The 27,008-nt window shown below is 43.6% G+C and overlaps 1 protein-coding gene across 1 annotated transcript in view; it reads right to left on the minus strand.

Annotated features, from left to right (window-relative positions):
* The window catches only part of NRG2 (neuregulin 2), a 177,953-nt gene extending 156,917 nt beyond the window's left edge, over positions 1-21,036 (minus strand). Inside the window, 1 exon segment of the mRNA XM_081035643.1 lies at positions 20,151-21,036. Coding sequence (XP_080891769.1) covers positions 20,151-20,865 — 715 coding nt within the window. The 5' untranslated portion in view covers positions 20,866-21,036.
* Positions 21,037-27,008: the final 5,972 nt, after the last annotated feature.

Genomic DNA, 27,008 nt, shown 5'->3' on the forward strand with positions numbered 1-27,008 from the left:
CAGAAGGACACAAAGATTTATGAGGACAAGTACATGGCAAGGTCACAGAAAACGGAAGACCAAAACACAGGGGCCAAAACACAAATCCCAGGTCAGCCCTTAACCCCTGCACATCCAAAACAACACGTCCCCCACATCCAGCTCCTGCTCCCCCAATTTGCTCTCTTTCCAACCCTTTGAGGCACTCCTCCCATGGACTACAGAGAAGATACTCATTTACAGTGCCAGTTCTTCTAACAAAAGCTCATTCCCGGGGGGAAATCAGCAGAAAAGTTTAATTCCAAATGACGAACTGCAGGAGGAGCCTATTTAGAATGCTGCCTCCTAGGTCTCTGTAGCCCAAAGTCCCCAAAGCATTGGGGAAGACAGAAAGAGAACAAAAGGCAGGGAACCACGGGGAGGTGATAACTGACACTTAGCAGGCTGCCTCTATATAATAAGCAAATGACATAATAGAAATAAACACAGCTTTGAGGAGAGGTGCGGCAAGCATTGCCCTGGCAGGCCCAGGGGCTCCAGGGAGTCACGCTGGGCTAGAAACCCGGTTATTTCTAGGGCACCAAGCAGCATCTGACCTGAATCAGGAGGCTCTAGAAGCAGGGGCCAGAGGGCCAATTAGAGGCTACGAAACACAGCCCAGTTCCAGCCAGGGACCTTGATCACCTCCGATCACCTGCCTACTCAGTTAGGCAGGAACAAAAACCACAGAACTGTTCAAAGAGCCCCATCCAGGGGCTCTTTGAATTGCTTGAGTCTCCACATTAGCCAGGAGGGGATGAGTGTGTAATCAGTAAGAGGAAGTAATCCCCTTATCACTTCTCTTTGTTTGTAGACTGGCTCTGCCTGGAAAGCATGGGTTCAAAAGAACTCCATCACTGACAACTAGGGTGGCCAGCTTAGAAGTCACCTAATTGTTCTGAGGCTCAGGTTCCTAGATGTAACATTGGGAAGGGAAGGCCCACCTTCTGGGTTGTTATGAGACTCAAAGGAAGTAATATCTGTAAAAGTACATGCTCAATAAATGTTAGTGCCTCTTTCTTACCCTGCTCTATCTGAGGGTTTACACTCACAACTACAAGTTCTTGGTCCACATCCCCTGTACTTGCAGCAGAGAACAAGAGGGGAGTGGCTCAGAAGTCTCCTCACCATTTAACTCAAAAGGTAGAAAGTCCATACCCACATCATCCCTAGGAGATGAAACAAGAATTGGTATTAAGAATTTGCAATTAAATCTGAAGAGCTTTCAAAGGTAAAAGAAAACAAGAACAGAATTCATCCTAAAGAGGAACTTTATGGAGAATGTACTGGTTCCTGTCACCTGGGGCGTTTACGTTAGGAGCTCACAGGACAGGAATGGGAGACCCAGCTCCTTACCTCCTAAAACCCCAGGACCCAAGACAGTCACACCCAGGGTGACATAAACTAGCCATGCACCCAAATTACTCAGGAAGTAACAAAATTGTCATTTGAGGTTGTTTTGTGTGTGTGTGTGTTAATTAACAGGCAGGGTATCAAGATCAGGACACACATGTTCAAGCCAAACTAGTGCTTCCAGAGATCTGTGCAATGAGAAAGAATGACCATGACACACAGCAAGACGCTCAAAGACAGACTGAATTCTACAATTACTGAGGCAGCAAAATGCCCCCATGGCATTTTAGCAATTCGTGTAGAAAAAGAAAGTTTGTCTGTGGCCCACCTGGCTCTAGGAAAAGAGTTAGCTGATTCCCTCACACCTCTCATGCCATCAATTGTAAGGCACAGCCAAATTGCAGAGATGTTAATGTACAGCGTGGGGGGAAGTGCATCACAGAGCCAGTGACATAGGACTTCCATCTGTGTCTCAAATTCCCACTCTGTGGCCTTGCCCTTTGAGTCCTTGGCAGAGGGACTGTGAAGACGTTATGCAAAAGGCACTCTCAGGGCATTAATCTTTAAGAGTGAGCAAACTGGTTAGTAGTTGTAATAATAACAGCACACTCTGATACAGCACTGGGCAATCTCCCTAAGCACTTTCACAGACACTATTTCCTCTAAGCCTCACAGTATCCCTATTGGCAAGAAAAACAAATATCACTAGCCCTGTTATTCGGTTAAGGAAACAGACTCGCAAAGGTCAGTTTTCCCAAGGTCACAGAGCTAGTAAGTGGCAAATTGGAGCTTAAACCGACATCTCTCTCTCCTAGGACTGTGCTCTGTTTTATGAGTCGGAGTCTGAGGGTAGGACCATTCCAGCATGGCCACTGAAGAAGCCCATGAGTAATACCTGACCTCTGTATTTTTAAGTTTCGTCTTTACTCAACACTGTTTTCCTAAGAATGATCCTTAACGGCCTAAGGAGGTATGGAATACTAGAATGGACCACGCTTTTGTTGTCCTCTGGAAGTTACCGCCTATGACCTCCGAGAGAGAAATCTCAACCACTTACGTTTCATACCAGGGGTATGGTATGAAATATCACCTGAAATGTCACCTCTGTACCCATAAAGTGAGCATGGCCTCATAATTTGCTAATTCCTCCTTGGGTCCAGACAGAAGGGTCCTAAGGATTCCCATCAGCATCTACTTAAGGAAAAAGGACAATGAGAACTTCCTTTATCCCAGGTGGGAGACCCCTAAAGAGCAAAGGTAGAGAGCCAGAAATGGTCTCCCAGTCTAGGAGAGGAACAACTACATCCCACAAGCACACAGGCCTTCTTTTAGGAAACATTTTGGGCTCCTCTCAAAGTAAGAATAGCCTACATATCCACATGCATGAAAACAAAAGGGCTTCATCCTCAGCCTCGGCTCTTCTCTTCCTATAGTCTTGCCTCCAAGAGTCCTCTGCTTTCCCAGCATCAGCTATCCCCTCCTCATTAGGCCATGGACTTGCAATTCTACATCTCCAGTCTGCTCCTCTCCTTAGGCTCCAGCGCCCTACTCAAGGGAGCCTCAGCCTTTTCTCTTAGTCCTTCTCCAACTCATGCTTTATGTGGCAGCCTAACCACCTCCCATCCTAGTGCAGGTCAAAATTTTACTAGGTGCTGTGTACTGTTCTGGTCCCAAAATATGTTTTGAACTTTCTTTCTTCTGTGATTTTATTCAAGCTTTTATCTCTACCAGGAATGACCTGCCCCTCCTACCAACTGCCAAAGTCCAACTCAACCCATCTTTCAAAGTCTATCTGTAATTCTATTTTCTTCCCCTTGGAGTCTTTTTTAATATCTCTAACTAGGCATGTACTTGTCCTCCCCTTTCCTTCTTTATATGCTATCCTCTTTTACAGCATAAAGCTCAGTACCTTTAACCACTATTTGACAATCTGCCATTCCCTTACTAGAACTTGACAAACTCTTTGGTGGTATATCCACGTCGTATTCATTTTCACATTTCCTACAAAGAGTTCTGCACAAAGGAAGCACCCAACAAATGTTTGATCTCCTACTGTCTACTGTATTTTCTACTCTCAGCAACAAAAGGGAGACTTGTATAAACTGCCTGGGTTCAGAATCCTGGCTCTGCCATTTAGTTATAGCTTCATGACCGTGGGCAAATTATTTAACTTCTCTATGCTTGTGTTTTCCCCGTTGTAACAAAGAGGATAACGGTTTTTATTTCATATGCTTATTATAAGAACTAAGCGAGTTAACATTTATAAAGTGATCAGTACAGTGCCAAGTACATTATAAGTGTCACAAAAGTATTTATTAAGTAAAGAAAATCATTGCCAAACTCATCATTTTCTCCCTTAAAATTACTTTTCCTCACAACTTTTCCAGTTTTGCTAAATGGCACTATTATTTTTCCCAACTTTCCAAGATCAAATCTTGACTCCTGTCTCTCATCATGCCTGCAGCCCAGCTCATCAACAAGTTCCACAGATTCTAGAAAGAAACCATGTAGTTTACCTGACTCTTTCCCTAGTTTCCATGGCTTCAAGGACTTTATAACTCCCTCCTTGATCTCTCGAACCTGTATCTGCCCCCAACTCTGAACTGTGTGCAGAAAGTATTTGCAAACATTCTTCTCTTTATAGCATATCCTCGCACAAGTACCATGGTGCAGTATCAGCCCCAGAACCCAGTCCAAACTCCTTTGCTTGTATCTGGAGACCCTTTTTAATCTGGTCCTACCCCACTTTCCTAATTTTATCTCCCTTATATCTCTACCCCAACCATACTAATCTCCTCATGGTCCTGAAAAGACATCCTGCTTGTCTCTACTCTGCTCATATGATTCTTTTGGCCTAAAAGAATTTCCCTTATCCTCCTAAATCCCCCAAAACTATTCATCCTTTAAGATTTACCTCCAGTCCTAACTCTGTCCTGGAAAATTTCAGCACTAATTGATCTTCTCTATCGCTGAATTCTGTAGTCTATTTTCCCTTTTTGCAATTATTATATGCCTTTTGTTTTATGGTGCTTGCTACTGATTCACATTAATCTGATATTCCAACTAGACTGCAAACCTCTCAAGAGCAAGATAGATGACTACTAGAGCTCCTTGTGCCCTTCAAAGAGAAGAACCATAAGAGAGCTAAGAAAACGTATTTATTAGCCAATATTTGATGATGAACTTGCCTCTCCGTTTCTTTGGGAGGCAGGGAGTGGATGAAAACGGGACTGCACACCCATCTAGCTGATCCTATATGCTGTGTTCACAGATGGTGTGGCAACCCTACCTGGGGGATTAGCTAGAGCCAAAAAGCCTGCTCTCTCTGTTGACAAACGCCAACAATCACTGTAATCTAGGCTGCCATATGGTTCACCCAGCCCCGTAGCAAAATCAGTTTCTCAGGGATCTGGAGAGACCAAGCAGGCCAACTCTCCAATCTATGGAATGGAGGGAGGTCACCTTGAGCTGGCCCTACCGAAAACAGCAAGGCACAGAGTCTTCAAGGACAAGCCAAAGGTCAAGCTGATGCAAAACCTACGTCTCCCGAGGCTCCTCTCAACTGAATCTAGCAACATGGGCCCAACAAGCCCCTTCTCTCAAGACTCTTGAGACTTGCCTAGAGGAATCCACAGCTGGACAAGGGCAGAGAGAGGTTACACTGCCCTCACTGTCTGGACAGGGCTGCCCAAAGGCATAGTTTAATTTCTGTTTTCATAGCATCTGGTCCTGAGGGCAATTAACAGAGTAAAACAATTTTGTCACTTCCTAATTTAGGAGGGATACTCCCCATTTTTTGATCAACTATTCATCATCTTCCCCATTCTCCCTCCTTATGGATTTCAAAGGCAGGAAGAGGTCAGGCTTCCATCATCTTCCTAAATTGCCCCAAACCCTCCCATCCAATTATCACAATCATAGACTCAAGGAATCTGCTCGGGTTTGATACTCAGCATGGACTACAGAGGAAGTCCAGCCTCATGAAAACAATTCAGCATTCCAGACATCCAGATTGCTCCTCAACCCAGAGTTTTGCTAAAAATTTCAAAGAAAAACTATAAACCCATGCAGGCTCTATTCTGATGCCACGCCACTTGCCTAATTGGCTGAAACACTCTCTCCACCCCAGTTCTCACAGCTGAGGAAGAAACTACCATTTATCAGTTAGAAACAAAATCCAGGATGTAAGTACAGCCTGAATAAGATCACACAGAAAGCAGTGGGTAGAGACTGGACCCAGGGAGGTCGATTTCCAGGAAGGATTCTCATCATTTAAAAACAACAACAATAAAACCTAACAAAGCTTGAACAGTCTCCTCTTCCTTAGCTAAGGACACAGCCAGACTCTCCTCCTGGCCACCTAAAAGAAGCTCCTGTCACTTCTCCCTGCCCGATTCAGATTGTAATTCTGCCGTTCACTTGCCATCCTTCACCCAGGCTACATCCTTAGGCCCTAATATCTCCCATTCCTCTGTGGCTAAGCAGAAAGCTCTGAGTATCAAGAGGACCCTGAATAAATCACTTGTGACAAATAAGGCTTCTCTTCACTTAGACTATTTTGAATGAGCTCTCCTGGCTATGCTCCTTAGGTACAGAACATATACGTACCTTAGAGTCACATTGGAGAAGAAATCACTTCTTCACTCCTTTTTTCCTCAACTAAGATTTGTTGAGCTCCTATGACATTCCAAGTTCCATGAAGGTGACAGGGATACAGTGGTATACAAAACAGCCAAATTCTCCTGTGCCGGAATAATCTTTTCAAGGTGCTTACTATGGAGGCTAATAAAACACACACTCCATTCCACACATCAGAGATTTGCTTTTGATTATTATACAGCAGCAACAATGATAGTAAAGAGTACAGTGCCGCTCAATGAAAACCAATCCTCCATTTTCATTTAATGTGGCTGCCTCAATTTCCCACTTTGATATCTCTACCAACATATTACATACCTAGGCCAATCTCTTCCCATGAACCAGATGCTTATTCCCAGTTTTATTCCACAGTAAAATTCATTCTCTTTTCAAGTCACCAAGCAGTTGTTAGCCATCTAAGTTATGTAAGGCACAAATAAAATAGCATAAAATAATAAAATGAAAAAACATCCTTTGCTCCAGAGTTCCATCTTTCATTCAAGAAGCTCAGTCCGGAGGACCATACACACATGCCCTCCTTCCCCATCCGATTATGTTAAATGATAGAATAGACCACTATGATTACGGACGAGCTATGAACTGCTACAGAAACATAAGGGGTGCCATGATTCATTAGGACTGAAAGGATTGGAAAAAGCTTTTAGGAGAAGTGGGATCTGAGCTGAGCCTTGAAGGGTGAGGAGGCTAGTGACTGAGAAGGAAAGGAAAACATACCAAGCCAAGGAAACAGAATGCACAGAAGCACTATGGAAGAAAAATGTAAAATGTGTTTCAATTTTTCAAAATAGTACATTTTGGCTATAGCAAAAAGTGTGGATGAGTGGTGGGCTAAGGGCTTCAAGGCAGGTAGGGGTCAGATTGTGGAAGGTCTTGCATGCCGTGTGAAGGAGTTTTCACCCTATTCTATAGATAATAAGCTATTGAAGATTTCTGGATTGGGGAGAGATAATTACTTTGTTCTAGAAAGCTAATTCCAGCACAAGACTATATAGATGGAAGAGAGGAGAGACTCTGAAAAAGAGGGAATTCCATTCAGCAGTCTAGGTGAGATTTAAGTACCCAACTTAAATCTCATTCATAAGAGCATCATGAATGAAAAGAATTGGATTGAAGAGATTTTGCTGTAGCAAAAACTGTCATGACCTGACAATCTACTATATACAGTGGATGAGGCAAGAAAAGTACCAAAGATGATTTTGAGGTTTCTAATGGCTAGGAAGATTAGATGAATGTTATCTAAGATGGGCATCCTAGACAGAATACGATAAGGGGAAGATAATGAGCTCAGTTTGAGACACTTTGGATTATATCCTTTGTTAAAACCTCAGAAAGATCAAAAGCAATGCCTCAAAGAATCTTTGAGACCCACAAAAAGCCCTCTAAGGAGCCTCAGGAGGTGCCTCCCATGTCCTTCCCAGTAAGTACGAGGGACTCCTCTAAGCTGAAGGATGTTGGCCCACAGCAGCCTCACAGGGAGCTCAGGGTAGAGAAGAGCTTATTTTCATAAGATTTGAGGGTGTGGCTTTTGTCTAAGGTAGTAAACCCCGGTAAGATTCATAGGCAAACCACACACATTTGAAAAGAAATATATTAGCAGGAACACAGGGACAAGCAGAACAAAATGAAAAGATGTCTTTGGACCCCAAACCTCTACAAGTAGGAAGCAGGCTGAGTGTAATGTATATAGTTTTTATTTTCTATGTGTTATGATGTTTTGATACCTTAAAAAACCCTTTCTGGCTGGGGAGAGACTGCTGCTTGGGCTAGCCAATTCTTAGAAATAGCAAAGGACTCGGCCAGAAGCATGCCTTTGATATGCAAACTAACGAATCTAGAGCTTTCCCTCTTCTTCTCTGCCCCTTAATCATCCCCAGGACCAGGTATGCAAACACTAGGGACTGCCTCTATAGTTTAGAGCCCACTAAAATTATTCAAATGAGCCAATCCTAATTTGTTACCCTGCCCTGCCTTGTCTGCCCCAAGGGAACCCCAGTAAAAATTCTGACTTCATGTTTTCCCCTCTTTTGCATCTTCTGCCACCTGACCACAACCTGGCACTTCTCCTGTGACCCTGTGTGGCATACAGTGAACCCCTCTGTAGGACCTGTGAGTATAGTAAACTTGTTTTTTTTGTTTCTCTCCTGTTTCTCGTCGTGTGGCCACACCTGACTAAGCATCACTTGAAAGAACACCGAACCCTGAGAAAACTACTTAGCTGCAAACACAGGCTACATTTTATAGAAAAAGAAGGATAATTTAGAAGGCAAAAGCAGGAGCCCATATGGTAGAACCAAGAACAGTGGAGAATCCCAGGCAATAGGACTGAGCCTGTTCACATGCCAGGCTAGATTTCAGAACTGCTCTGGACCAGTGACCGTTCACTCCCCTCCTTCTAAATGGGCACATCTACCCCAGATAGGAGACTAAGGAGACATGACAACGAAATGTGATGTGAGATTCTAGATTGAATCCTGGACTAACAAAAGGCCATTAGTATGACAATCGGCAAAATTTAAATAAGGTCTATAGATTAATTTAGTAATATTGCATCAATACTATTGACTTCCTGATTTTCATCATTTTACATGGCTGTATAATTTGGGGAACCTGGGAGAAGGGGATTCTTTGTACTATTTTTGCAACTGTCTTATAAGTCTGAAATTATTTCAAAATTTAAAGTAAAGAAAATAAAATCATTTTTAAATATTTAAGTATTACCAATTTTTTTAAAAAGGGGCATCTATATCAGTTATGCTCTGTCTATTCCAGCATTGGGTGGGGTCAGATAACTTGTTTCTTTCGTTCACTTCTTCGGGTCAAGAGGAACCACTCTTGAGTTGTTCTGTTCAGGGCCTCATGTGTACCTGCACCTAATTTAGATGAGGAGACCCTGATTCCTGAATCTGAACCAGCCCTAACAGATGAGACTTTTTTGAGAAAGGGGGATCTTGGGTGAGGATGAGTGTATCTTTCATGTGTGAGGACTATAAATGATTTGAGACCAGACGGAAGATTGCCATGGTTTCAAAACATATCTACCAGTGCTTTGACCATCTTTCTACCAAGAGGTGAAGTCTAATTCTGCTCCCCTTCAGCTTGGTTAGGCCTCAGTAACACTCTTCTAACAAACAGAATATGGTGGAAGTGATGCTAGAGACTTGTGAGGCTAGAACACAAAGGCAAAACAGCTTTAGCTTGGCCTCTCCTGGGATGGACGTTGCCACCATGCTGTGACAAAAACCAGGCAAGGTCCCAGAGGAGAACCAGTCAGTATCAACTGCTGTCAGAGAAGAAAATTTAAAATGATCCAGTCTGACTGCTCATCTGCCACCTGACTAAAACTATACATGAAAGATACTAAACCTCCTAGCTGAGCCCAGTCAATCCCTGGAATTGTGAGAGATAATAACTAATGATTGTTGCTTTTGAAGCTGCTACATTTGGGGGTGCTTTGTTATGCAGCCATAGATAACTAAAACAATCTGCCATAGGTAGTTGGGCACTGGGACACGGAAAGATTAAGGGAATTTCCCCAAATTCCCATAGCTAGTCAGGAACAGAGTCAGGATTTTAAAAAAAGAATCCAAAGCCATTCTCTTTCCACCAACAATAGACATGACAATAGTAACTGCAGCTCATCTGCATTGAATGTTTTCTGCAAGCCGGCACTGTTCTAAGCACTTTACATGGAATGACTCACTGGATCCTTATCACAGTGCTATGAGGTAGGTATTATTAATAGCCCCATTTTATAGTTGGGGCACAAAGAGGTGAATTAATTTGTGCAAGGTTATAGAGCTAGTAAGCCAAAGAGCCAAGATTCACCCTTCAAAGTTGGCTCCAGAGCATGCAGCCTTAAGCACTCTGTTATGTATAGTTGAAACTTCAAAACAGGTTACATAAATTGAGAAGAGAACCAAGGACAGCCCCTTAGGGACTGTACCCTTTACAAGGTAAGCAAAAAGAAGAAGAGCCAGTGATGGAGTGATCTGTGAAGGAAGGGGGTGGGGAAAGAACTGAACACTACATCTATAACATTACTAAAGGAACCCATGGCAGGATTCACAAACTAGCTTCAATCTTGAAGGGTAACCAGGGCAACTGCAAGCCAGCCATGAGACCCATGGTTTCAGTAAAAAACTCTTATGAGGAAAGTAATCTTTGAAACATAGAATGGAGAGTAATGTCCTCTGGATTCCCCCCTGAGTCATGTGGACAGATCAGCACTGCTGCCCTTTTTTATTCTGCCTCTTACAATGACAAGACTCATCCCTACCCTGGAATGATTAGACTCATATTTAACTTCAGAGATGAGAAAAGTAAACTCTTGTGTTTACTTTAGAAAGAAATGGTTCATGACCTTGGCCCAATGAAAACCATCAAACCCACTAGAACTCTTTATCAACTTGATGTTTTTCTTTTAGACATAGCTCCTTGCATTAAAGTTTCAAGTGACCCCTGACAGAACTAATCTATTAGGTTGGTACAAAAGTACTTGCAGTTTTTGCAATTATTTTTAACCTTTTAAACCGTAATTACTTTTGCACTAACCTAATAAAACCAATGCCTTTAACTCTTACAACAAGCTCTGGCCCTATGGCAGACCATTCATCACAGGTCCTGAGGCTGTGATACCACCCAGGAGAAGCACAGAACCCACTTTGTGTGTGGGCAAAGGTAGCAGCTGAATAAAACCAGAAGAGGTGAAAACAGTATTCGCAAGGGAACCAATCTCAGCTCTAGCTCCCATTTGCCCTCTCAGTTAGCTGAGTGACTACCACGCACAGTAGAAACCTACTCAGATAATTTACATAATGAGAAACAAAGGCAGCAAGCTCCCTCCCAATCCGGGGCCACCCATGTGCCTCCCTACATTTTACAAGTTAGATTCTTTCCCAGCAGCAAGGAGTCTCTCTCAGAGGTGGTGATGTCTTGCTCTGCCCAGAGTATGACACTACCTGGCTACACAGCCTAGGATCTTCTCAGTGTAGGCCTGAATCACCTGGGTGGAGCCCCAGAGGTACCATCTGAAAGGGGTACCTTTTACTGTCAGTACTTGGCCATGATAATTTAATGCACACGTCACTAAGAGAACACTGAATGTTACTAGCCTTTTTGTAGAAAGCATTCCCTTTCTCCAAAATGAGACCTGGAAGTATGGGAGAGACCTTCTTGAAAAAACCCATTTTGTCCAAAAGAACCATACCTCAGAGAAATTTAGCCAGATTTGCTGGATGTGGTTCCACTCTCATGGGTACCTATCCCAGGCCTTGTTTCTACCTTCCCACTGGGTCCCTCAGACCTGAGGTCCAAGGAAGGGTTGGAAACTCGGTACTAGAAATTTGTAGAAACTTTTCTGGTTCTTGGGAATGGAGGCTGAGCAATGGCTTTTACATTTATGACAAAAGCAAGTATGACAGCAGGCCTAAGTAGGATGGTGGGAAGCATGGTGGGATAAAGTGGGAGGGGTGGAATACCACGTAAGAGGGTATCAGAAGTAAAACCCACATGAACAGACTATGAAAAGGAAACCAACTAAGAGTTAGCAGTCCTACAGCCTGCCTTTGGAAGCCCCAGTGTCCTGGGAAAGAAACTCTTCATTTGCGGGCTTTGGTTTTACCTTGTGACAATTGGATCATGCCATGATTTTTTTTTTCCTTTTTTAAAAAATCTATTCTTTTTATTATTTTTTACCCCCAAAATCCAATCAACCAATGACAATGCTGGGAAAGTTACGCTGGTTGCAGCCCTGCTGTTTTTTTCTCATTCAGAGATAGATCATTAACCTAATCTACTTGTGCCATCCCGACTGATAAATAAACTCTCCCCTTTACTCCGGAATAGAGTCATCAATTGGGCGGTGCTTGTGAAATTCATCGCTGGCCTGTGCAACTTGGTGGGGTACTCTACTGACATGATACTTATGGTCACAGGCACAAGTGGAAGGGACTCTGACTTGAGGAAGCTGAATGCCATAGCTTTCTGCAAGGTGACAACTAGTGATCCTTAGGAGCTCTTAGCTAGAAGAAAACTCCCTCTGGAGAGCCTCTAACCCCTACCCAATACTTCTGCTAAGCAGACATGGCAGAAAATGCCTCATTTCAAGGAAATGTTGAAAGAATGAAGATGCCAAAGGAGAGACATGAAGAAAACTTGAGTTCCCACTCCCTACTCTTTTAGAAAAAAACAAAATGATCTAAGAACCAGTACTGGCCTCAGAAGTCCCCAAGCTGCCTACTAGGCAAAAAGGTACAACCACTCCTAATTTGTGATCTCAGCTTACTACAGAAGACACCTGGTCATACCTCTCACCTCCTAAGCTATTCAGCTTGAAGCATGAACAGGCCAGAGTAACAAACAGAGTCTAACTGGACATTCTAGTGAGAGACTAGAACGTGGAATATCCAAAAAGCTCATATAGCAAGTGAAATTGGAGAATTATGCAGAATGCCAACTTACCAAAAGACAGAAAGGAACATAAGCCAAAATATTGACATGTGTGAGGAAAACCACCTAGAGATAATTCTGAAACTTGTGAAGAGAGAAATTCTTTCAAGAAAAGGAACATATTGGGCCAGCCCGGTGGCTCAGGTGGTTGGAGCGCTGTGATCCTAATGCCGGCCTGGATCTAGGCTGCCGTGAGCAGCCGGAGGTCAGTGTGTGCACAGCACAAGCACAGCATGTGCTGCCACAGGCTGCCATCGAGAGCTGTCGTGAACTACTGTGAGTGGCCGACCAACAACCGGAGACTCACTGCCTCAGCGGTGTGTGTGTGGGGGGGGGAGCGCAAGCCTCATAACACCAGCATGGGCCAGGGAGCTGTGTCCTACACAACTAGACTGAGAAACAACGGCTTCAACCGGACTGGGGGGTGGGGGTGGAAGTGGGGTGGAAGAAGCAGGGGAAAAAAAGAAAAGAAAAAAGAAAATAAATATACTATGGGCTATCAAGAAAAAAAAAACTGAACTGACACATAAATGAGAAGCAAAATTTTGCCCTTTAGCAAGCAAAATGTCTGAAGATCCTTTCCATGGTTGGTCTGTCCCTTAGCCTGGGCTGTCATTTGAGGAAACTTGAAATGTGTCTAGAACATAAGTGATCAGGAGAGAAAACCAAAGGGCTCACTCACTCCCTACTTTCTTCGCAATAGTCATTAATCAATTATTTACGTAACTATATTTAATTACTGCCCCCAAAGATCTTACAATTAGCTGAAGGAGATGTTGACCCATCAAAACATAATTGACAGTGCATGGTGTTCAATGATAAGTGTCATATAAGTGATACAAGTCATAAATACTAAAACTCCAAGAATAAGAATAAAATAAGGAATACTTGCCCATTTCTCTCTCTCATCCTGGTTATTTTGTGTACTACAAACATCCCTCTGCTACTGAAAACACTGTTCTCTGCTTGGAATCAATGTAATCAATTGATTTCATCTCTCTCTATCCCTAAACCACCCCCACCTCATCTATATCTCTCAGAATCCCATCTCAAACTAATTCTCCAAGAAACTTTCTTTAATCTTCTAACTAGATATAATCTTCCCTTTATGACTGTTCCCCTCCTCTCAAAAGCATTATGTTGGCATCTTATGACATACCAACATATATGACATTCATCATATAATGGTGAATCTTATGACATTCATCATATAATGGATTGAATGACTGTTCAATCTTTGTAACTTCTAGATTGTAAGCACCTTGATGACAAGGGCCGTGTCTGATGCAACTTCCCTAAGGCTCCTAGTTCTTGACACAGAGCACATGTTCAAATATTTGTTGAAGCAAACAATTGAAAGCTAGAACTGAAAGCTCCTTTAGTAATACAACCTTTGGGGTACCAAAATGCATCACAGTCAAAAGCAAATTAATGATGTCCTGACTTCCCCATGGGCTGGACCAGGTATTCAGCCGTGTGGTAACCTTCCTCTCATTCAGTTTTAAGGAATGTTAGTTCAGCTTGGCTTCTGTTAATTGGATCAAGATCAAGACCAAGTAAAACATCGCAGCCTAAAGGACAAAGACAGATCCTCAGTCTGTATAAACAGATCAAGGAGGGAAAGAAGAGGGGGAAGCCAATGTCCTCAGCACAGGGCAGGAAATCTGTGAAGGGAAAAGAGAACCATTTAAGATTCTGTTTCTGAAGAGAAAATAAAAAGTAAGCTGAGTATCACATCTTGGGGGGGTCTATGTTGCTGGTAGAATACAGGAACCCTCTAGGATACCTATTCCCCAGGCCACTCTGGAAATGTCTGCAAGGGTAAATGGAATGTTAACCACCTCCAGCCCCACCCCAGGAGGCAAGCCACACAATCAGGTCCTACGCGGAGGCACAGAGAAGAGCTAACAGGCTCTGTCCCAGAGAAGGTCCCTGGAGAGACTATTTGGATTTCATTTCATGCACAAAGTGGGAAGAGAACATTACTGTAGAAAGAGCTCATATGCCACACTCGCCAGCAGCAACTAGCCAGAGAAAGAAGGTCCCTTAAGTTAACCTTATTTCATAATTATGAAAAACATCACTGCTGATAAGCAGCAAATGACCTCAGTTGGTGTGAATCTGTCTTTTGACCCCAGATTGGTAAAAGCTGCCCAGTTCTAAGCCTGGGCACAGCCTGTCCTCTTTTGTGTCATCCTAATGCCTTTTAATCACCCTCCTGGTTTGCTTCAGTTCCAACAGCCTTCCGTGGGTCTCTAGCTCACTGAGATTTATCTGTGTGTGCTGTTGTTTTTAGAAGACTCTACTTCCATTTCACATAAGATAGTCATTTTTTTCATACTTGTCATAATTTAGCACTTCTACCAGTCAATTCATCTACTTTCCCCAGTTTTCTAGAGTTCCCTATGTGATCTTTTGAAATTCACAACCTGGATGTATTTCACGTACAAATTCCAATAAGTAAAGTGGGAGAAAAGGGTTAATTCACTAGAAACAGGTCCCAAATCCCCATTTCACATACATCCAACCAAACTCAAAATTGGGGGAGAAATTTCTTTGATGTTTGGTGTAGGTTACACGGACAACCCATCAGACCTTGAAAAGAAAAACCCAAGAACAAGTTGTTGAAGACAGACATCACTGATGCTGACATCATCATTTCTTTTCCAAATCAATGTTCCAAATTGTCACAAGCCACGGAGCCAGCAGGATTTAGAGGGTTAAGACTTCCCACTGTTTAGATTTGCATATTTGTTTCCCCCCCACTTATCCAAATGGCAGGTCCCTGATCCTCTGACATTTTGTGTTCAAATCAGTTACCTTAAAGACTACTTCAAACTAGTATTTGAGTGGCTAATTCCCCCTGGAATCATACCAGCTGTAGTTATATGGTCAAAATCAACCTCTTCCTCCGCAGCCGGTCTTTGGCTTCTAAATGAAACTCAATGCAATCATGCACTGTGGAGTTTTCTCTTTCCATATGCGGAATCACGTAATTTCCCACTTGGATGCTATTGTGACATTAGCAATAGTGTGAAACAGTAGAAACTGCTATGTGAGCCGAGCTGCAGCCCCAAAGATCAGCCACAAACCTTTGGATCTCTCCTTTGAGTATCCCAATTAAGACTCACTCACAAAATTCATTGTCATGGAAGACTTCCTAATGGCAAAGTGTCTGAGAAGTAAGTTGGTATTTTCACTCCTGATCCTAGGGTTATGTTTGTGAGGTAGGGTGCTGGTTAAGATCTTGGGTTAGGTTAAAAATTATATGTATTACTTAGGAAGAATTTACTATAAAATTAGCTTAATGGCAAAATTAGTGTTCTCCATCTGTTAAGAAGAAATATATAAGGCTATTTTGAAAAACATTTTGCTTTTAGAGAAATACACATTTCAAGACTATGTTACTTTACAATTGCCTTAGAGCTGGGTAGCTGAGGACAGGGGTAAGAGGGAGACTTTTCACCTTATAGTCTTACGTACTTCCTGAATTTTGAGCCATATAAATTTTACATATTCAAAAATTTAAGTAAAATTTTATAAAGAAAAAAACTAATGACGTATTTGCTATTAGGAAATAAATTTAAAATGTCCTCGATAATAAAATATGGTAAAAAGGATTGTGACCAAGAGGAAGTTAGTCACCTCGTTAGTTAATATCCCACTCTCTCGAGCTTCCAAACCATTTGTTAATTCAAACTGATTGTTGTTTAAACATGGGGTTGGGGGAGTGGTAATCTAGCCTCCAAAAAAGGGTCTTTCTTCTGTGGCAGGACCTTTATTCTCCACTGCTCAAATCCCATTAACACTAATCAGCACAATGATTAAGCACTTTGTGGTTAAGTACTCTAGTTGATAATGACTGCTTTGGAAGAAAGGTTCCCACAGCACAGGTAAAGGCTATCATCAAACTCAGCTTTTGAGCCTAGGACTTGGTGTCACAGATGGAGAATTAAGATTGTTTTAGTATTAATCTGGAGGCTTGCTTTTTAAACTTCACTTGACTTCATCCATTCATTCAAAAGATACTTATGACAATCTCACTATAAGCCAGGCACGACATCAAACTGTGGGGGGCAGGAGAGTGAAGAGAAACAAGACCTGAAAGATAAGATATGGTTCCTGCCCCCAAGAATCACAGTCTGCAGAGGAAAGCAGCCACTGAAGGAAATAATGATATTATGGTGGTAATTCTATCCCTAAATCTATAACCAAGCCTTGTCCTCACCACTAGGACTGGTCAGTTTCTAATCTAGTTTCACTTTCCCATCTTCAAGCTGCAGCACAGCTGGGTTTCCAGCTGGCTGTGGAAGAAAAGATTCTTTAAATAAACAGCATTTAAAAAATATGCAGTCGCTTTTGCTATACTGAATTTTGTGAACCACCTTCCTCTAATATGTGAATCTAGGTGCTAAATTAATTTAAAACAATCCTAAAGAATGTAAAAGCCCCCAGGTATATACCTTTTCCATCTTTAACAACAAAGTGCACTATACTTTGGAAGAAAACTTGCAATCAGAAAGTCCCAAAGGAAGAATGATCTTCCTTTTTTTAATATTATCTACTGTGTCTATTCAATAAGGAAACAGCTTAAAACCATGTATATAGGAAAGCAACAAAATAGGATATGGTTATACCAAAATATATGCAACCATCATTAAAAAGGCAGGACTATTTGCAGAACAGGGTGCTTTTATAGCATGGTACAGAGTTGCTAATCCCTGAACGTCCTTTCTAACAAATTTCCCTCTCCTTTCCACAGAAGGCACAGAAAACCCCTCCATGTGTGCAATTTTCAGAGAAATGCAAAGATTTCACTCCACTCTTGACCACCTGAAGTAGTCACTTTGGATGAATGATACACATTAGATCTATAAAGATGCCCTCTGGCAGGTAGTGCTTTTCCAGGAGAACTTCACAGGCTTCAAGTCAACATTTCACAGTGGAGGTAAAATTAGCCATTTATAAGGGTCTAGGATAACCCCTGTGTTGTTGCTACCGAGGCATGTGACAACTTTTAAGTACAATATATCCTCTGTATGGTAGGTGCATTGTCCCAAAGTCCTGGCCCACCAAACACAACTTTCTAGATCATCTCCTAGGAACCAACACTGTTCAGACACAAGACATACTCGGAGCTGAAACTGGCTAAACAAAGTAACAATTCAACCACAGTTGCTCAATAGAACAGCCATGATGACAGTTCCCAAGTGCCAGTTTCCCTATTTTGCAATGGGCAAATCTGCTTCAAGGAGAAAATGTTCCCAATGACCCTGTGGCCCAGAGGGCTTTCTTTAGAGATAGAAAATAGAAAACGAATTTGTTAGTTATTTCCTGCTGAGCACAAGGAAGGTGTTGTGGTTAGTTAGGATGATTTTGTTTCCTTATTTAATAAGCCATTACCAGTGCATGTTTTCTTTAACCACACAGTAGAAAATAAGAAAATGCAGTTTATGCTCTTGTCATACGAGTATTATCACCAGTTCCACAAGTTTCTTCTCACAAACATGTCCTTTAATTTCTACTGCCCTTATATAACCCCCCAAACTGACACATATTTATGTACTATCAATTCAAAACAAATATTTTTGCATTCTAAAATATTTTCTTCCACACCAACCCTGCTCCTTGATCATTTGTGATGTGTGAGGGCCTTCTCTTCAGCAGTGATTGCAGTCCTAAATTTATCTTTTTGAGAGCTATGCTACACATGCTATTTTAAGAGATGACCATAACCTAAAAGCAGACTATATTTCTGATCCTTGAATCTTTCATGATCTCCACATTCAACTATTAAACTCTTAAATGCCCACTAAAGCAAACAAGGTATAATTGATGGGGGGGGGGGTTGGGAGCAGACAAGCCAATCAGTCAGTCTATGGAGTTATCTGACAATGACCATCGGGTCTCAATGGACCAGACTAGAGACTATGTGGCAGTGTGCTCTGTGCATATTCAGGAGCAACTCACCGAAATCCAAAACAGAAGCTGTCCTTGGACAAGGTTCAATAAATGTTTTTACTATCTATTTCCCACTGCATAATACAGTTCCAGTTACCCGAGGGATCTCAGATAAAATACTTAGCAGAATAAAAAATTAGAAATTCTTAACTGGTCTCAACTTGTCTTCATAAAACATTTCAGAGCATAAAACCAACATTACAGAGCAGTAAACAATATTCCTCAGAACAATGTCAGAGACGGAACCTGATATTATCACCAAATGTTTCCCCCTTGCTAAGACACTGCCAGATTCTTCTGATTAAAGTCAAGTGAGCACAGTTGAACATAATGCCTAGATATACTCCCACCACTAAACTAAAATTTGTCTGTTGAAGGACAGGAGTGATGGTGGTGGTAGTGTGGGGGAGGGAGTGAGGAAGCTTACAAAAGTCAAAGGCACTGATTTAAAGACAAGGCAGCAAAACTTCCTATGAGCTATTCCACATTGTTTGCTACTCAAAGCCTCTTACACTACCCAGAATCAGTAAACTGGGTAAACATACCAACATCCATGACAGTCCAGGATATCTATCACAATTCAGTGATTGCACAGGTCAGAGTCACACCACAAGCACCAAATTCAGCCTTAGTTGGGACAAAATGAAATCCCAATATGAATAAGCACAAGACAAGCTAACACTCCAGTATGGGAACAATTTGGTTTGAAATACCTTCCTGAGAAGTGAGTACTGGCTTCAGGGACAAGAAGAAAAAGCTCCTAAATTGACAATTCTTTGACTTTTGACATGGGAGATCTGCTTTCCCAGCTGCACAGATCTATAGATTTCGGTGTTTTGTTTCTCATCACCTGCATTCCTGTGCAGCACCCAACATCATGAAGATGAGAGATGCAGTCAGCACATCCTGCCAGTAAGATGTCAGAGCTGAACTTACAGCATTCGGCCGAAGTTAGTCTATTTCATCGTCATCACCATCACAGCCCTAGTAAGAGCTCCCAGAAACAGCCCAAAAAAGTGTCTGCTCCCTAGTCCTGGAGCTTAAGAGAAAGCTGTGCTACCCACTTAGCAGGCAATCACGACTGAGAAAATCACGATGGAGAAAAAACCTGAGCCACATGGAGGACGGAAAACAGTAGCAGAAAAAGTCCAACTCTGCCTGCGCCAGCGGTGTAGATGAGCAGAGCCGGGAGCCCAGGGGAGGAAAGAGGGGGCGGGGGCCATCATTCCCTAGGAGAACTTGTAAGTGGAGGCCTTCACAGCCTGGGAGTCTGCCCAGCTGCTCCTGCAGACCCTGCCAGCCTCGGCAAGGCAGGCCCGTGGGAGCAGAGCGGGCCAGGCCTCCGAGGGTCACTCCTGACTCACTGAGCCTCGGACCAGCACCACCCGGACCTCTCCGTTTTTCCTGCTGCTACTGGGCTATGATGGCAGCTTTCCAGCCCCACATGCCATATATCAGCCGCAGATTCCTGCTGGCACAAGCCAGCGCCTCCCCCCGCCCCCCACCCCTGGCACACTTTGAGCCTTATCCTCCTTCTCCCTAACCTCAACCCCCTCACCCACCCTTGCCAGGCGCCCTGCCCAGGGGCGGCCCCACCCCCAGCGCCCGAGCACTGCCAGGCCTGGGCACCTGCAGCACCTCCCCGCCCCACCCCCATCCTCTACCTCCTCGCCCCTCCCCCCTTTCTCCAGCAGACGGAGGGGGCGACTCACCGCAGTCACTGCACAGGATCTTGCCCACCTCTTTCTTGAGGTTTTTGCCGTTAGTGTCGAGAGGGGCAAAGGCCGTCTTAAAGACCAAGGGCTGCTCCGTGGGCTCCAGGAAAAAGATGTAGCGCTGGTTCCTCTCGAGCGGCGCACAGGAACCCACGCTGATCACCTGCTCGCGCTGCAGCCCCCCGCTCCGGAGCGGCCACTTGTCCAGCACCTTCACCAGCGCCACCCGACCCGAGGCGGGCGGTTCGCGGGTGCTGTTGGAGCTGGAGCCGCCGGCCGGGGCCAGACCCTGTACCTTGCCCTCTACCACCACGGGTGCCTTGTACGCCTGGTCCTGCACTGACTTGAGGCTAGGCGAGTAGCAGGCAAGCGACACACCGAAGAGCAGCATGGAGAAGCCGGGGGCCGGGTCGCGCCTCATGCCGCCGGCGGCTGCGGCTCGCGAGCGGGCGGCGGCTCTCCGGGCTGCGGGGCTGCGGGGCTGCGGCTGTTGCGGCGGCCGCGGCTCTGCGGGCGCAGCGGGACGGGAGATGCTGCTGTGGCTGCTGCTGCTTCTCCTGCTGCTGCTGCTGCTCTCGCTGCTGCTGCTTCTCCTGCTGCTGCTGCTGCTCCTCTCGCTGCTGCTGCTGCTGCTGCTGCTGTCGCTGTCGCTGCTGCACCGAGCCTTCTTCAGTGGCGGCGGCGGCAGCGCTGAGCAGCAAACCTGCCGCATCTGGCCAGGCCATTTGGGGGGCTCCGCCGCTCCGCCGCCGCCGCCTTGGGAGGGGAAACAGAGCCTGCTGGAAAACCGGAAACAGCGTAACGTTAGCGCCTCGTAGCCCTCCACCGGCAGCCTGCGGAGGTTGCCCAGGCAGGGCAGGGGGCAGGCGGCAAGCGGGCCGCGATGCGCAGCGCGGAGCCGCGCAGCGCTCCCACCCTGCGCGCCAGGACCTGGAGGAGGTTGCGGAGGATGGGACGCCCGCCCACTTGCTCTCTCGCGCCCCCTCTACCTCCGGACCGAGTGAGGAGCGCGGCTTCTGCAGGGGAAGCTTGGGACTGCACTGCCTTAGTGCCCAGCTTCAGGGCCCTCAGGGGCGCGGGAAGGATCGTGCTACCCTTTGCTCTGGGGATTTATCCGCAAGATAGTGGGGTAGTGCGTGAGAAGGGGGCGGAGTAAAGATAACGGAATCTGACACCGTCCGAGGAACGTGGGAGTGGGACACCGGGCGTACCCCTGCCTGTGGCCGCCGGCGGTAGCACCCAGGGAGACTGCCGCTGCCCGGAGGGGTGGGGGCGGGGGTCCAGCCTCCCACCTCCTGGGTTATCCCCTTCTCTGGGAGGACCCTAGGAGCTGGCCCCTAATCGAGCCCACGTGCTCGGGCCTGCCACCGCCAGGTGAGCGCTGGAGATTCGAGTTGAGTGGGTGAGGATCCTAACCCCGTCATTTGGGGAAGAGTTGGGGTTACATGGGGTCTTGTCTCAGCATTGAGAACACCTAATCCGAAGTGGTGGTTGGGAGAGGGTCCAGTCCTCAAGACTCTGGGCTCTCTCCAGCCGCCAGACTGGACCAGGCTCATCTTTTAAAAAGCGACTCCTAAAGGAGATGGGGGCTTCTTGGGAACCAACCTGAGAGGCAGTACCTGTCAGGTCAGAGGCTGCTTGCCCCACAGGAAATGGTTTCTTTTTAAAAGTCTGGTGCTTACAAGAGACAGGAGAGTTGGCTCCACTGAGGCTAGGTACAGATTTTAAAAAGCAATCCACGATCCATTCTCATACCAATAAAGGTCCAGGGAGTTTTCAATACCCACTTTAAATGCTTGAAGGATGTGGAGCTTTTTATCCCTGACTGGGCCGCGCAGGAAACCGGCCCAAGGCTCTTACTTAGGCTAAGACTGCAACTCTGGAAAAAAGCGGGAGGCTAGACCTTTCCTCCTGGCTGCCTAAGAGACACCTCAAACTTAACACATCCAAAGCCAGCAGCATTATTTCTCCCACCCCACTCCAAATTTCCTGTAGTTATTAATGGCACCCTTTTATATTATGTTATTGCAATTATTTTTAAACTTTTAAACCACAATTACTTTTGCACCAACCTAATATTTGGCCACTCAATCCATTCCAATAAATCCCTTAGTCTCATCTTCTTCTCCCTCATCTAATCAATCACCAAGTCCTTTGGCTCTACATTTAAAAACATCTCTGATTTACCTAGCTCCTCTCCAAGTCTCCCATGAATACCCTAAGTCCAAGAACTCATCATCTCTCACCTGGACAGCTGCAAAGCCTCCTAAGGGGTCTCCACCCCTCGCCTCATCACCTTCCTCCAGTCCTACCACTGCCAGAGTGATCTTTCTAAAAATAAACTGCAAACATGATTTGCCCATGCCACTGCTCTCAGGAGTAAAATCCAAGCTCTTCAACACAACTCTTCATGGACTCCCTTGACCTAGCTAGCTCCATGCTCTGGGATCCAACCACCTTAGCCATGCTCAGTACACTGCACTGGTCTTGGTGTGCTTCTGCACCTAATGTCTCTTATACCCAGGAAGCCTCACCTCCACATTGTCCACCTAGAACATGATTCTTTCCCAAGGCCCAGCTCAGCAGTATACCGCATCCCTCCCTTCCATCCCCACCACCAGACACAGACATGATGGAATTAATCCTTTCCTCTTCTGTGTTACCGTGTGCCTCATACATATTGCTGCACTAATCTGTACTGTACTTCAAGCAGCTGTTAATAGGGCTGCATTAGACCCATCAGACCAGGCCCCTTAACAGTGGAGATTATGTGCTATTAGTCTTTGGATCCCTATCCAGTAGGACATCCAACACCTGTACCTGGCTTAGAATAGAGATCAGCAAATCTTCAGTGATCTGAAAGTCAGCTGTCTTAAAGGCACAGGCCATCTTTTTGGCCCCACCATTGTCCCCTGTCACTATAAGGAAGATTGCTAACTCATTTTTCAGTGGAAGAAACAGTCTCAAAAAGAAAAAGGGACTTTTTCTCAAGCTCACACACAGCCAAGACTGTACTCTATCTTCTGTTTCTGAGACCAAAGCAGTGGGAAAAAGCTTGTGCTTCGGGGTCAAGCAGAGCTGGGTTGCAAACCAATTATGTAACTTACTAACTTTGGGATAAGTCTATTTTACCCTCCAGGCCTCAGTTTCCTCATCCATTTAATGGAGGTCATAGAAGGGTCTACCTCATAAAGTTGTTTTTTGCTTATTATGTACATATTCAATAAACATCCAATTGAAGGGCTCCTCTGTGCCAATCACTGAGGCACAGTACTGGTCACTGGGTAGAATGCAGTGAATCAAACCGACGCTCCCTGCTCTATTGGGAAGCCAGCAGTAAACTGGTAGATGAATAGGTAACTAAATTACTTAGAGTGATATGTGTCCTGAAGGAAATAAACAGGATGAAATGATAAGGAATAATGGAAAGGGAACAGGGTAGATCTACTTGGATAAGGGAAGGCTTCTCTGAGGAGATAACATTTAAAGGGAGACTAGAAGGATTTGAAGGATGTCGATTATGTGAGATAAGTGTAAAGTGCTTAGAACAGTGCCTGGTGCAGAGTAAGGGCCAAAATTAATGTTCAATATTATTGATATTTTACTTATACCAGTGGTGTCCAATCTACGAGCTGAGAATTGCTAAGTGGTATGTAGTTATTGCAGACTAAGACTTTCTGCATATTAAAAAATGTGACGTACCTTTTCAATAGCAGGTGTCACTGTGATAAATAAAAATACTTATTCTCTCTTTTTTTTTACCTATCCATTTTAAAGTATAACAAGACATAGTTTAGTATGAATAAAAAAGACTGAATCAAAGTGAAGAAGAGAGACAAGATATGCTACCATTTTGTCTTTTTTTAAAGGATAAATACATGAATATTTGTAAAGCGTAGGTTACCTTTGAAAAGACACCGCCGAAATTAAAACAATAGTTGGTTCTGGGAAGGGCACCAGGTGCCTGAGGAATGGAGTGCAAAAAAATACTTGTCATAATATTCCATTTTGTGCCTTGTGAATTTGTATCAAGTTCATATACTACCTATCCAAAAACCTTTTAAGAAGTGATCCTCTAAATTTTTAGTGCTGCCGAAATTTTATCATGTATTTTCTCTAAAATAGAACTATTATATAGAATTCCTTGAAATTTTCTTAGCTTAAAATGAGATTCTCATGCTAAAAGGGTTGAGAATTGTTTCTATAATTCAGAACTATAATTTTACCCTCTTTAGAATGCAAAGGTAAGTTTTGAGATCCCAAATCTGCTAGAATTCTTGTGTCCACAGAAGGTGGGGACTTAGGCAGAGACTTCCAAAGGGAAGAAAGGTACTTGTCCAGCTAGTTTTCTTCAAGGTGTGATGTGTTGAGGACAAGTTTCCAGAATTAGCCTCAAACATTTAGTATAGAAGAGGAGGGTATTTGGTTTCCTAGGACAGCCTAATTCCTGGGGATGAAAGTGAATTAGCATTAGTAGTAGAAAGTGAATTAGTCTTAGAAAATAAAGCTTGATATTCTGAACCTGTTAACTCTCATGGTAATTCAATAATTCATAATAAAGATAATGGCAACCATATATTTATAACCTACTGTGTGTCAGGAGTTTTATGTATATATTTCCATGCCCCAACAACTTTGCATTTTACAAATTGAAGAGACTTGTAGAGGTTTACTAACTTGCCCAAATGACAGGCAGAGTTGGGGTTCCCAGTCAGGCTTGCCCATTGCCATAACGCTTGCTTTGTGCACACCACCACCACGTCTGTCTGAGTGAGAGGCGTCTCTCAGCCTCCCTGTCATTGTCATCTGAGAGGTCTCTAATCTCTCCAAACTACTTCCACCAATGTCAGACTATTTGAAATTTATAACACTGGAGAGCAAGAGGTATAAGCAAAAAGGTGAGGAAAATTGAGACACTGAGGGAATTTAGATAACTTTCCCAAGATCACAAAACTACTGATTGGGGCCAACATTTATCACAAACTCAAGGTCACACTTTTGTGGTTTTTTTTCCTTATTTATTTATTTATTTTAAAATTTCCAGCCTTATGGAGAAATAATTGACAAAATTATAATATATTTATATTATAATTATAATATTGTGTACAAAGTGATAATTTGATATACACTGTGAAACTATTCCTACAATTGAGTTAATTAACACATCCATCACCTCATATATTTACTTTTTTTTTTTTTTTGGTCAGAACATTTAAGTACTGCTCAGCAAATTTCAATTATATAATACATTGTTATCAATTATTGTTATCAATGTTATTGTTATCATTGTTGTCAATGTTATACATTAGATCCTAAGAGTTTATTTATTTTATAACTGACAGTTTGTACTCTTTTAACAACCTCTCCCTCTTCCCCCTCTTCCCAGCCTCTGGCAACCACCATTATATTCTGTCTCTATGAGTCTGAGTTGTTTTTTTTTTATGTGCCACACATAACTGTCTTTCTCTATCTGGCTTATTTCACTTAACATAACGTCCTCCAGGTTCATCCATGTTGTTGCAAAGGGCAGGATTTTCTCTTTTTTAAGGCTGAATGATATTCCATTGTATATATCACATCCATTATTATCCATTCATCCATGGATGGACACTTAAGTGGTTTCCATACCTCGACTATTAAGAATAATGTAGCAATGGACATGGGAGCACAGATACGTCTTCGAGATAATGATCTGATTTCCTTTGGATCATGCTCCCACTTTTGAACAGAGCACTCAGAGCAATGGAAGCCAGACCCACCATGGCTCTCCACGAGGTTGTGAAAAAACTGGCTCATGGTAGCAGTGGACTGTGTCACTGATAATAATCACTGAGAACAAAAACAGAAGTAGACAGAATGGAATAGACATTCTGAATGTAAGACAGAACACCCACATGAAAAGCTTGGCTTCTCCTCCCAGATCTCTCCCACACGAGATGGACTTCCTCCAGCGTTAGCCAATTGAGTGGCCAGAAATGGCCACTGGACCAGGTTACATGACTACATCCAGGAGAAGTAGCTAGTTAAGGAGATGTGCTTGGCCTTTATGTGGTCACTGAGTCTCACGAATCAAGCCAAACACTTTGCAGGACAGTCTTATTTTCTAAATAAAGACATTTTATAAACTTCTTTTTTTGCTCTTTTTGAGGTCTGTTTTCTAAATTTGGTTTCCAGAGTTACTCTCAGGTTCTGTGTGGTTAATTTCTTTTCCTCCAAGGATTTTTCAAACAAGAAACTAAATAGAAAACAGATATTGAGGATATTAGCACTGGGAAGGACTTCAGCATTAATGTGGCCTGATGTCCTCCTTTCACAGAGGGAGACATAGAGACCACAGAGATGATTTTATTTGCTCCACGTCACCCAGCTCAGGTAGTGGCAAGAGCAGCACTAAAACCCTGACTCTTTGCCTGCTGCTATTTTGGCAACATTTCAAAATCCTGGCTCCATCCCTATTGGAATGTGCACTTGGGCAACTCACTTCATCTTTGTAAGCCTGAGTCTCCTCCTCCAGTAAAATTGCGATAATAATAAATTTACCTCTTAGGGTTTTTGTGAAGATTCAGTGAGATAATTCATGCAAAATGCTTCACAGTATTTGGCACAGAGTAACCGACTATGAGGGTGGGCAATGGGCTCAGACAGCCGGCGTCAGGATTCCAGTTCTGCCACTTGCTTAACTGACATTTTGGCCTAATTACTTCACTTCTGTGTGTCTTGGTTTCCTCATCTGTATAAAATAAGTAAGGCGACAATAGTTCCTACCTCATTAAAATTGTTACCAGTCTTGAAAATCATATATATCTCACTTAGAATAATGCTCGGCACGTTAGCTATTACTAGTCTGACTAGAAT

This window comes from Rhinolophus hipposideros, assembly GCF_964194185.1.
Source record: "Rhinolophus hipposideros genome assembly, chromosome: 23".
Taxonomy (NCBI): Eukaryota; Metazoa; Chordata; class Mammalia; order Chiroptera; family Rhinolophidae; genus Rhinolophus; species Rhinolophus hipposideros.